This window comes from Sciurus carolinensis, chromosome 2 (assembly GCF_902686445.1).
Source record: "Sciurus carolinensis chromosome 2, mSciCar1.2, whole genome shotgun sequence".
Taxonomy (NCBI): Eukaryota; Metazoa; Chordata; class Mammalia; order Rodentia; family Sciuridae; genus Sciurus; species Sciurus carolinensis.
Window position 1 is genome coordinate 83,832,670 of NC_062214.1, and position 13,330 is coordinate 83,845,999.

The 13,330-nt window shown below is 33.6% G+C and overlaps 1 protein-coding gene across 1 annotated transcript in view; it reads left to right on the forward strand.

The window, feature by feature from the left end:
* The window catches only part of Myo9a (myosin IXA), a 251,023-nt gene that overhangs the window by 133,620 nt on the left and 104,073 nt on the right, over nucleotides 1-13,330 (forward strand). The window contains exons 13-14 of the mRNA XM_047539276.1: nucleotides 865-1,006; nucleotides 7,233-7,428. Of these exons, the coding sequence (XP_047395232.1) occupies nucleotides 865-1,006; nucleotides 7,233-7,428 (338 nt within the window). The remainder of the gene's footprint in view (nucleotides 1-864; nucleotides 1,007-7,232; nucleotides 7,429-13,330) is intronic.

A 13,330-nucleotide genomic window follows, 5' to 3' on the forward strand; every position in this document is an offset into this window, starting at 1 on the left:
ATTATAGAATCATTTTTTCTTTTTCTTTTTTTTAGAAGCATTTTTTATAATTAGATTTGTATTCATCTTTATAACCTCATGTATTGCTCACTATTTCAGTTTCTTTTGTACTATTTTCTGAAAAATATATTTTCTCCTTTTCCTGTCAGTGATATTTCCTTTATTTGAAACTCCTACCTAATCTTTAACACTTAACTTTTAAAAGTTAGCCTCTTATGTCCTCTGAACCCTTTTGTTGTTCTCTACTTTTTTCCCCTTTTCTGAATGTTTGTATTCCTGTGTTTCTATTATGCAATTCTTAATAGATAATGTTTGTGTGATTTTTGGACTTGAAATACTCATTGACTACAATCTATGAGTACAAATCTATTGATGTATATTTAAAATAGTAATAGGTTTAATATAGAAATATAATAACAGGTATAGATAAGAAAATTGTTTCATATTTAAGTGTGAAGAAATAGGGAAACAAAGAATGACTATGGATTTTAGGCACTTATTTAAGGAATAAGAAAGAGTTCAGGGGTGTGGTGTTACTTTCCTTTGGGTTTTTCAGTAATGCAACACAGTGCAGCCTAAGTCAAATATGTAATGACCTGAGTTAATTTCTCAGGTTAATTGCAGATTTTGAGTATGGGCAAACCACAACTTTTTGTCTCTCATCTATAAAATAGGAACAGCTATCCATATAATACTTATTTCTTAGCTTATTATGAGAATCCGATAGTATAGGTGAAAACTTTTTGTAAGGTGCTAAATGTGTTAGATGGCAAGGTAATATAATGTGCTTAATAGGCAATACTGATTACTGCATCTTTCTTGTATTTTTTTTTTTTGTTTCTTCTTTTTCCCCCTTAAATTCAGTTTTCCACAGGCAACAAATCAAACATTGCTAGACAAGTTTAAGCATCAACATGAAGAGAATTCTTATATTGAATTTCCAGCTGTGATGGAGCCTGCTTTCATCATAAAACACTATGCTGGAAAAGTAAAATACGGAGTAAAGGTCAGTAGATCTTTCATTGAATGTACTTTCAGGGCACACTACCCTCTGTAGTTTTTGGAGGTTAAGATCAATAATATTTGGTGATATTTTATTCAAATAATATTAGATTCTATTAATATAGTTAATATTAGATAATAATAGGTTCTACTTTTTAAAACATTACTTTCTCAGGTTTCTGTTGGTATCCTTCTGCATATAATCTAATGTCAGTCCATTCTAATAAACAATAAACTTGTTAAAATTCTAATTAGTTATGTGTAACGGTAGAATGCATTTTGACATATCATACATAAATGGAGTACAACTTCTCATTCTTCTGGTTGTATATGATGTGGAATTACACTGGTCACGTAATCATATATGTACATAGGGTAATGTCTGATTCATTCTATATCCTTCCTATCCCTAAACCCCCTCCCCTTCTTCCATTCCCTCTGTCTAATCCTAAGTACCTCTATTCTTCCCTTCTGCGCCCCACCCCCATTGTGAATTAGCATCAAATAGCAGAGAAAACATTCAGCCTTTGGTTCTTTGGGACTGGCTTATTTCACTTGGCATGATATTCTCCAGTTCCATCCATTTACCAGCAAATGCCATAATTTTATTCTTCTTTAAGGCCAAGTAATATTCCATTGTGTATATATACTACATTTTCTTTCTCCATTCATCTGTTGAAGGGACCTAGGTTCCATATTTTAGCTAAACAGTAAAATTTTTTGATCTGAAAGAATAGATAGCTTTATGTCTCAAACCCACATGTTCATCCACATACTTTATTGAATTTTCTCCTTCATTATACACTTAGGCCTGACAGGGGCCTCATGTCTTCATGTACTACCAGGTATTTGTGAGCTTGTACTCTTGATGAATTGTATTGAAACTCCTATCTCCCAGAAGGGGAATCTTCATGATTTCATCCATTTCTTATTTAAAACTGGTGAGCCTATTATTCAGCCACTTGAAGTTTAAGCCTGTATTTTAAGACATTTGATTTCTCATGCAAGGTAGTGGTGATATGTATAATAGTGGAGCAATATAATTTTTTTCTTTGATCCCAAGGTGAATATCTTTAAAGATCATTTACTCATCAAATGCACTGATTATTTAAGAGGTGTTTATTGAACACAGACCATGAGTCAGACCCTGTGCCAAGTGTTTGAAATGATTTAGTGATTAACTAGACAGACATGTTTCTGACTCTGTATACATAGTCATGTGTATGTCTCTGTGTGTGTGTATGAAATATAGGTAAATGGGCTATATGCTATAAATAAATGAGTGGGTTCTATGATAAAAAGTAGTAAAGTAGTGGTTGTGGAGCCATGAACCACCTCTCTAAGAAATCTTAATTTTTGAGAGATGACCTGTAGTAAATCCACCTGGATGAGGAGTTGGGATGATGAAGTACAGGTCATGGAATAAGAAAGAGTTTGATATGTTGAAATAATTGAAAACTGGTCAGTGCTGTTAGAATGTAAGGAGCCAAAAGAAATAGTGATGTGAAATGAGTTCAGGGAAAGACAGCAAGTTAATTCATAAGGGCTTCTAGGCCAAGTTAAAGAAATTTGGTTTTTACTGAGTTTGGTTTTTATTGTGGGAGCTATGAAAAGATTTTAAGCAGAAGATACGGTTTATATTGTTAAATAATTGCTATGCAGGGCTGGGGTGGGTATAGTACAGTGGTAGAGTGCTTTCCTAGCTTGTGCAAAGCTCTAGGTTCAATCCCCAGTGCTGCCAAAAAAGAAAATAAAAAGATTAATTATTTTGAGGAAAAGGCATAACGGGGGGCAAAAGTAGAACCTGGGAGATCAATTAGGTAACTCTTTCCCTTTCTTTTTCTTTTCTTTTTTTTTTTTAAATTGGGTGAAATGTTAAAATAAACCACAGGAGTACTGGGTACAGTGGCACACACCTGTGAACCCAGCAGTTCAGGAGGTTGAGTTAGGAGAATATCAAGTTTGAGGCCAGCCTCAGTAATTTAGACCCTGTCTCAAAAAAATAGAAAGGATTGGGGATGTGGCTCAGTGGTAACATACCTCTGGGCTCAATCCCCAGTACTCCCCCAACCAAAAAACAACCCCCCCCAAAAAAAAAAAACAAAAACCAAAAAACATCAAGCAAACCACAGGAGTGGCAACAGAAATGGGGAACAAGATACCCACCATATACATTATTTATGTTCTAGATGATAAGTGATAACTGGTTAGAGCTGATGGGTTAATTGGAGGTGCCATATCCTGAGATGGAAGAAACAATTTTAGATAGTTTAAAAAGTAAAATCAAAGAAAAAATTTGAATTATAGAAAAAAAATTTGAACATATCATGAGGTCATAAACTGCACAAATCTAAGGTGTACAGATCTTTTATACCTCTTCCCAGCTCAGTTTCCTCTCAGAGGTGATTACTATCTTAACTTTCATCATCCTAATTTTTACTTATTTTTAAGTTTCAGAAAATGAAATCATATAATACATATATTTGTGTCTATGATATTTATCTGTATTATCAGATAGGTTGAAACTTAATAAATAAGGAAAGGATAAAGATTAGATGCAGTTGATAAATACCAGAAGTGTTACTAGAGATAAAAAGGGACATTTCATTATGTCTTCTTTACCAATGATCAAAATTTTTATGTACCTAATGACTTAATCACTAAAATTTGTTCCTAATTGTGATTCAAATTATATAAAGCAAAAGAGCAAAAGTAGTCCTAGACAAACTCATGATCATAGTTGTAGATTTTAACACATATCTGCCAGTAGCAAACAGAATAAGCAGACAGAAAAAAATTGAGAAAAACAGAAATATTGAATAGCACTATCAAATAACTGACTCAATTAGCATATCATAAAGATAATAAGGTGATCATCGGGTATTTAGAAATTAATTCAAACTCTTAAATAACTGATGAGTCAAAAAATAAATCACAATTTACCCAGCTATAGTGGCAGTTGCTTGCAATTCCAACAGCCTGGGAGGCTGAGGCAGGAGGATCACAAGTTCCAGGCCAATTTCAGCAACTTAGACCTTTTCTCAAAATTTAAAAAATAAAATAAAACATCCTGGGGATGTAGCTTGGTGCAGCCTCCTCACCACTGTTAAAAGAACAACAGCAATAACTACCCACAATTTAAATCATTTACTATAATAATAATTGATATAATATTCTACACTGAACAGTAATGAAATATAGCCTTTTAAAATTTGGAGGATTTAGTTAAACCTTGATTAGAGGAAGTTTCATAACTTTAAACACGTTAGGATGAAATGTTGAAAAGTAGTTATATAAGCTTCCCTCTCAAGAAACTAGGAAAACAATAGGAATTAAACCCAAAGAATTAGAAGGAGGACATAATAAAAGATAAGATCATAAAGTCAATGTAATGTAAAGCAGACATAAAATAAAGCCAAAGTTAGTTCCTTGAAAAGATAACACAAAATGATATAAAAGGTAATAGAAAAAAAATCTGATAATAGATACAAAGTACAGATAACAGGAATGCAAAAGGATAGTTTTCTTCAGAACCCAGCAATTCAGGAGGTTGAGGCAGGAGAAGAGCAAGATGTTGAAAAGTATGGGAATATATTTTGTTAATAAATTTGACAACATAGATAAAATGATAACTTCCCATTAAAACATGCTTTATCAAAATTTTACACCAGAAAGAATAGGAAAACCTGAAAATCCTTTGTCTCTTGAACAACTTGAATCAGTGATTTTAAACTTTCTTGCAAAGGATATCTCAGACCCACATGGTTTCACTGATTGATGAATGCTTCCTAATAATGAATTACTACTGGCCTATATATTCTCTTTCAAATTGGGATAACTTTAAGATGTATAAATGGATCTCAGAAATAACAGGAAAGATTTGAGCTGGAAATAAATGTTTGAGCCACATCTAGATAGTATTTAAAGCTATAATTATGATTGTGATCACCTGATACAAGAGAATTACATGAAAAAATGTATAAATGTTCAAACCCAATTCAAATTTCCAATATGAATTAGCAATAGAAACTGAAAAGAGCAGCATGAGAACTAAGTATTAAGCTACAAAATGTGTTCTTATGGAAACCAGGAGAGTGTTTCAAGAATGATGTAGTCAGTTTACAAGGGACTCAGAAATCTGGAAATACAGAGATGATTTCATTTGGAAAATGAATACCCTTGGTCACTATCAACATTTGTTCTAGAATTTGAGATTATACTAGAGTTGTCTCTCAAATAGGGCAGACAAGTGTTTCAGTTCCTGCACTGGTACTTAACCTTTGTGATGTTTAACTATGCTGCCTTAGCTTCCTATTATCAGAAAATTTATAGTTTATGATTGAATCTGCTTTTTTGAGTAATTGTTAAAATAGAATAAAGTACATTATGTAAGTGTGTAAGTTAGTGTCTGTCACCTTGTTGGTGCCTGCCATTGTGGTTGTAAACTGATGATTACGGTGGTGGTGGTGGTGATAAAGATTTGAAAACTCAATTTTAGCCAGTAGCAGTGGTGCACACCTGTAATTCCAGCAGCTCGGGAGGCTGAGGCAAGGAGAATTGGAAGTTCAAAGACAGCCTCAGCATACGTGAGGTGCTAAGCAACTCAGTGAGTCCCTGTCTCTAAATTAAATACAAAACAGGGCTGGGGATGTGGTTGAGTGGTTAAGTCCCCTGAGTTCAATCCCTGCCCCCCCCCCAAAAAAAAGAAACACAAAAAATTCAATTTTACTAACTTTTTTTTTTTTTTTTTAAATAATAAATACTTTTGGTGTAAGTATGTTTAGGGACAAGCCAAGGGTCAAGATCCTGGCTTGTTTACTATTTTCCCTTGTTTATAGAAGAACAAAGAATTAGGAAAGCAAAGCTGACTTCTGTATATGCGAATACATGACATTATGCTGAGTATGCTCCGTGTAGAATTTTGATTTAGAGCTGTTCTGTGAAGCTGCACTAATTCAGAGTGATATACTCACCAGAGTGATACACTCATCATTTTAAAAAGGATTTTAAAATCCTTTTTTAGTGTTAATATAGCTGTAAGATTGTGGTCAATGCCTAGATTATTCACGTTCCTCTGGGCCCTTTTTTCCCCCCGTGGAAACTTCTTAATCTCCCTGTATCTGTGTGGAACATTTTAATTCGCTTTCTTGTGTTCTGTCTCTTAAAACCTCTGTGCTCTGGCAGGTTGCTTCTCTTTCCTGTTTATAGTTCACAGGTAATCTTATTCAGCTTTAAAATGCTAATAATATCCAATTATATTTTGTGAAATCCCCTTAGGACTTAAGACTTTGCCGATGTAATGTCTGTATGCTGACAATAGCATCGTGGTTGTGATTGACTGTATTTGACTCCTGCTCTTCCCCTTACTGTGTGATGGGCCAAAATACTTCTATTCTTTGTAACTCACTTTTCTTATATATAAAGTGGGGATAATAATATTGATCTCAATTTTTTTTTAGAATTAAATGAAACAATATATATAAAGTGTTTAGAAGAGTGCCAGTCACATAGTAACCTTTCAGTAAATGTTACCTACTATTATTTATCCTCACCATCTCAAATTTCACTTGGACAAAACTACTCTCTTGATCTCTTTTGATCTTCTTTCTCTAGTCTTCTCTGTATCAGTATGTGGCATCTCCATCCACCTAGCTCCTCATCCCCAAGTAGAAGTATTAACTTAATTCCCTCATTCTCTTACCATCATCAGCAAGTTGCTTTTACCGCTTAACATATCCCATGTCTTCTATGACCACTTGCTTTGTCCAAGTCACTGTCAACTCTTCTCTGGTTATTACAATATCTGTTCTTCCTTTTTCCACTCTTTCTCTGTACTGTTCATTTCCTGTGCATCAACAAATGTTTATAAAACACCACTTGGCTGTTGTCATTGACTTTTCCTTTATGCTTGAATAAAGTAAAGTAAAACCCTTCACTCAAGCTTAAAGAGCCTAAGGAGCCTGTTGATTTGCCTTAATCTTCATCACTCTCACTGTTTGCTCATGATGCTCCAATCCTGATTTTACTGCTTTTCTCCTAATTTGTCCAGCACATCTCCACAGAAAGTAGGTACCAACCCTAAAAGTATAGTATTTTATGTAAATTAGAATGAATATTTCATTCAGAAGTCATTACTGTTTCTATTCAGTCACTGTTCAGACATGTTACCCATCATCATCTTAACTTTAATAGCTTTTTCACTAATAACAGTGGTACTTTTTTTTACACAGGATTTTCGGGAAAAAAATACAGATCATATGCGCCCAGACATTGTAGCTCTTCTGAGAAGTAGCAAGAATGCATTTATCTCTGGGATGATTGGAATTGATCCTGTAGCTGTTTTCCGATGGGCAGTTCTCCGAGCCTTTTTCAGAGCCATGGTTGCTTTCAGGGAAGCTGGGAAAAGACACATTCAGAGAAAGAGTGGTAAGCAGTATTGGTAGTATTTACCATGATTCATCTCTTATTTATTTATTACTTTGCCTTTAGTCCACAAGATTCATGATTTTTAATTTGTTCTGTTTTCTAACATTCTGACATCTTGTTTCAGGTCTGATGAGTTGAGTAAACTTTATGTGATTAAATGTTTATATGTTATGTATGTGTAGGTATGCATTAGTACATTTTTTATTAATCTTGGCAGGAATACTGAGTGTAATAATGGTACTTAGACATAAGTAAGTCATGGTATGATTTTGAACAGAAAGTGAAGTAGTAATGATCACAAGTAATAATTTAGAATTTAATTTTGAAACTTTTCTTGTTTTTTCTTACTACAAATGTGGAGCATAATTTAATATGAAAGTGTAAATTAGGGGAAAGAAAGATTGGGATGTTGGAGGTCCAGTGGAAAGAATCCCCTGCTTCATTGTCATGTCTTGATTGATTTTGTGGCTTAGAGAAGTTTTTCCTTCTATAAAAGAGTTAATACTGCCTTTAGAATTATGAGGTTAAAGTCAGATACTATGTATGAAAACGATCTGTTTTCATATCAACCATTTTCTTTTTCTCTTACCTTTAACTCAGTTCATTGGATTTTTACTTTAAAATTTAGAAATGATATTTATTTTCTGTGTGCTTCCTCCTTAAACCACAGAATATCCATTTCCATTCTGTGGGAGAGCAACTTCATAGTCCTGATAGCACATTTGTAACTGCACCGTTGCTTGCTGTAGCAGTAGTCCGAGCTTATTGCTGCATAGTGAGAATTTTTGATATCTTTGTGGTTGAGACATGCCTTTCAGTAGAAGCATGAAAACACTCCTGTGTGTTTCCCTATTTTCAGACTGACTTATATGGCTTTTTGAGATGTGTACTAGTAGTAAAACTTTACACTCAGCTTTTAAACATTTGAAATAAATATTTTGGAGATAATATCCCTAAAATGAAAGACAAAATAATTGAACTTAGTTTCTGTTTTGAGATTGTAACAGTCCTCAAATTGCAGAAGTAAAGGAACTACCTCAGACCAGCTTTGCCTTTTACAATGTGATTTCTAAAAGGTTGTATTTGAACAACAACAAAAAAACCTTGAAAGAACCTTTTTTTCCTTTAAGATGATTTTTTCTTATTTGTTATGATAGCTTTGTAATGAAGTCCAGATTTGTTAAGTATCCTGCTGAGATGTTATTGACTAAGAAGAAACTTTAATTGTAATTATTATTAATTATGTCACTTCATGCAGTTTCACATTACCTGTATCATCCTTTGGCACACAGACCTATTATTTATGTAAGTTAGTTGTTTATGTCCTGCATTTTCAATTTGGGAAATGACCTGCAATATTGTTGTTGTTATTTGTGGTACCTAGCATTGACCCCAGGGGCACCCTACCACTGAACTACATCCCCAGTCTTTTTTTTTTTTTTTTTTCCTTTTCTCTTTTAAGACAGGGTGACCTCAAACTTCTCTCCTCCTGCCTCGGCCTCTCAAGTAGCTGGGATTATGGGTGTGTGCCACTAAACCTGACTGATAAGCAGTGTTATTAATAAAAAGAGATAATTTACTCAGGAGGATGGTGCAGGAGTATTGCAAGTTCTAGACCAACCTCAGCAACTTAGTGTGAATATAATTCAATAGTAAAGCACCAATGGGTTCAGTCCCCAACACCAAAAAACAAATAAAAAAACACAACTTATAATGTCTCCATCTTGATAAAATTTAATAATGGGCAGTACAGAACCTCTGTATACTAATCTTTTTGAAAACTCTTTTATTCTAGAATATAACACTCATATAGAAAAGTACATAAAGCAAACATATAGTTCAGTGAAGTGTCACGAAGAAAAATCACCCTGAAATTATCACCTAGATTAAAAAATAACATCCCAGATTTTCCCCTTGAATAAACTATAAAATTTTATATTTTATAAAAGAAAAAGAACAACTCTGGTTAATTTGCATTTTGAGGTCTAATGAGCAGATTGACTCCAGAAAGCAATTTTTTTAATGTTACAATATATTGGTGTCTGTGCCAGCATTCACCATAGAACTTTGCTTTCTCCAGCTCACTTGCCACTTAACTTTCTTTTGTTGGGTTTGAAATGAAAGGACAGCATACAGTTCAAATATTGTAGCATTGGAAACTAACAGTTTAACTGTTAAAATGATTTAAGTTGTAGGTTTGGAACTTTTACAAAATCTATAAATAATATGCACACTTATTAAGATAAAATGAGAATTAGAGATGATTTAAGTAGAAATAAAATAAGAGAGGTAAAAGGTAACCAAGTCCAGATCTTTTGCAAATAAGATGTCAAAGATGATAATTCTAATAAAGATGATGCTTTCTATTTTTACTTCCTTTTAGAATCTTTAAAGTATATATGTGCATAAATATGCCACAATGAAACCTATTCTCTATAATTAATATGCACTAATTAAAAATAACTCGTACCTAATTGTCAAGAAGCATCCTAACAGTGAGCAACAATAACAGCCTCTCTCACTAATTCCTCAAGTAATTCCCTGACATTCTTTTCTCTTTAGTAAGCTGACTGAGCACAGCTGAAAATATCAAAGACTACTTTTTATTATTTTTTCTTTTGTATAGAATTCCAAATTAAAGGAAAGTCTTTAAGGTCTATAAATAAAATTATTTCAAGTACTCTTTTTGAGAAAAATATAATTGTAGAATGTTTATGATAGTGATCAGCCTGTTTGAAACCAGAAAATGCTCTTAGTTGACTCACATAAGTAGGCAGTTTCAGTAAGTTGCATGTTGGCTCTGCGACTAGATGCAATGAGAAATGGTAATGATTTGTCTGGTTGGCAGAGAGTGAGGTAATGGAGAACAGATGTTCTAGTTCTGTCATTCACCTTGCCTCTGTTTTCCTCCTCCTGTATAAGTTAGAACCTAGTAGAGAGTACTCTTTAAGAATCATGAAAGGTATACAGGGGAGATTATAATTTGACCAGGATTATGTGATACATAGAATAGAGCATGATGATGCTTTACTTTGTCCAGTAGTTCTATCTAGTACTTAATTACATTTTTTGTTAAAAACAAAAACTCATTGTTTATAAATCATTTGTATTATTGGACACTATAGCATGGTGATTAAGAGTAAGAGTTTTGAATTAAACATTAGTGAAATAGTAGGGTTAGAGTTTCCAAAAGTAATCTCTTCTGTAAAAGCATCAAGAACACTAATGAAAATTGTCAGAATAACTTTGTTAGAGTTGTGGAAATTAAAGGCTTACTGGTAATCTAGAAAGTGTTTATGTAAGAAAAAAAGCCAACTACAAATAAAGACAGTGCACTTTGTGGCATTTTAATGTGCACTATTCACATCCATTCTTCCCCAACTTCGGGTATGTAAGAGTATCTCTGGTCAGTCATTAGCTGACCATTAAGCTAAGTGAGAGGAACCTTCTGTGGTCACATGTGACCAAGAATATGCACTTTAAAAAATTAGTTCAGAAACATCTTAAGTGTGGAGTGGGGAGGATAGGAATAATACCAACAGCAAACACTGGGGATAAAGGAGACTCTGATTCCTAGAATGGTTCCATTATACAATTTAATACATCCAGTGTTTGACACAGTTTTTGAGACATGCAAAGAAAAAACAAAGTATGATCAACATACAGGAAAAAAGGAATCAATAGAAACTGTTCCTGAGGAGAGCCAGAAAATGAACTTAAGGAAGACTTTAAGCTATTTTAAATATGTTCAAAGACCTAAAGGGAACAGAGTACAAAGAACTTTTAAAAGTCTCACCTAAGTAAAGTTAATAATAAAGAGTTAGAAATTACATAATATGTAAATGCATATTGCAAATACATAATGAAATATGAGAGATGGTATAAATGCCTGTTTTACATTTTATAACTCCTTTTTCCCTTCCAAAACCCCCTCTCCCGAAAAAAACCCTTTGTTGAAAATATAAACCTTCCTAAGACAATCATACGACCTTAACAGGGAGTTGGTACACACAACAGACAAGAAGAATTTCACTTTAAAATATAGAAATAGAATTGTGGTCTGGAAAAATAATGTTTAAAATAGTTAAGAGTTTATTTTTTAAAGGCTTAGAAAGTAGAATGAAAGAATGGAACAGAGGTTATTAAAAAACTAAGCTAGGCATGTATTCAGACACAAAACGGTCACAGATAAAAATGTACTCATATCCAAATGACATTGCTACAGTGTATTTGATCAGATGGAAAATGGATTTCAGTGGCTCTAGTAATCTTGAATGATTTTTGAAACCTCTACACTGTAATTTAGTGAGCTCTTTTTTGTTCTTCAATGCACGATGTAAATTATTTTATTCTGTCTAGCTGCCGTCTTTCTGACTTTGAAGTTTTATTTAGCTGACTGTACCTGGGCCTTTAGAGGCACATGCCCCTTGGGAGATCCCAACCTTTCTGCTGATGGGTGCAGGTGCAGCTGAAGCTGAGAAGACTGGATGAGTCTCGGAGCTTGCAGGGGCTGAGTCAAAACCAGGACCAGGACTTCTGCCTCCACTGTGTGGGGTTCACTCGGAGCGTGGGAGAGTGGCAGGGGCTGGCAGGGAGGAGGTGGAGAGGAAACCCATCCCAACAGATCTGGCTGATGTGATTCAAACTTTACACCCAAGGGGAGAATCTCCTAGGACTAGTTCAAACCCAACTTGCTGTAGATTTACATGGAAAGCGAGGTTCCCCTTAGTGAGCTCTTAATAGAGCACTTTAATGTTATAATCTTCTTGAGTTATTTCTGACTAGCAGATTATCAAATTAGTTATGGAGGGCAAGTTTGGTGGTAATGACTTAAAATTGCAATTTGGACAGAGTATGAGTAGAGTGTACCAGGTGTTTTTTTTCTTTAATTGGTCTCCCTTAACTGGCTGTCAAACCAAGTGCAGGCTAATCTGATGCCTAAGCATACTTTCTCCAAGCAGCCCATCAAGTGGGAATTACTGGAGTAATGGGAGTATTTTTGCTGAGGTTTCTTTTGACTATGAAATGATGGTAAACTTGGTTATAACTCTCTTTTAGAAACATTGAAAATTTGCTGCTATTGATTCTCACATTTGGCAAATGATATCTAATATTAATTTACTTTTTATTGTAGATAATGAAACATTTCAAACTCATTTTTTAAAAATCTGTTTCTATGTGTAGTATAATTTGACTTATTAACTATAGGATTCCTTTTCCTTTGATAAATGTAGATGCTGATTCTTTAGATTTAGAAATCCAGTTTAGGGAATTATAGTGAGATTAAAACATACTTGGGCTGGATTTTGGCTCAATGATAGAGCACTCACCTAGCATGTGTAAAGGCACTGGGTTTGATTCTCAGCACTGCATATAAATAAATAAAAATAAAGGTCCATCAACAACTAAAACATATTAAAAAATATTCTGCAAACCTCTTTGAATTACTGTTTAACCTAAGCTTTTAAATTTGTAAATATTTCAATGAAATTGACATAGGTATATTAAAAATAGGTTGGAAATCATAAACCAGAGTTTATATATTATTTTATACTTATTACATTGTAACTATATTCTTATATAATTATAAATATATGCTGTTTTTAAGTTTTTATATGTGTTCCAAATCTGGGATGTTGAGACAAAAATGGGTTAACCTTTAAAATAATTTTGTTTTGAGAACTATTTGTAGATTATTGTATCTAATTCCTAATAATACAGTAAAGAGTACTAATGGAACTTTTACTTCTTTATGTATTGTTTAATTTGCCTGTTATTAAATTATGCATTTTTGGTTTTGAAAGGCAAAGCTATTTAAATTTGAATATTATGCCCTAATTCTAGATGTGATCTTTGAATAAATGATGCATAGTTTCCCCCAAAGCCTGGAAACTCTTCTCTT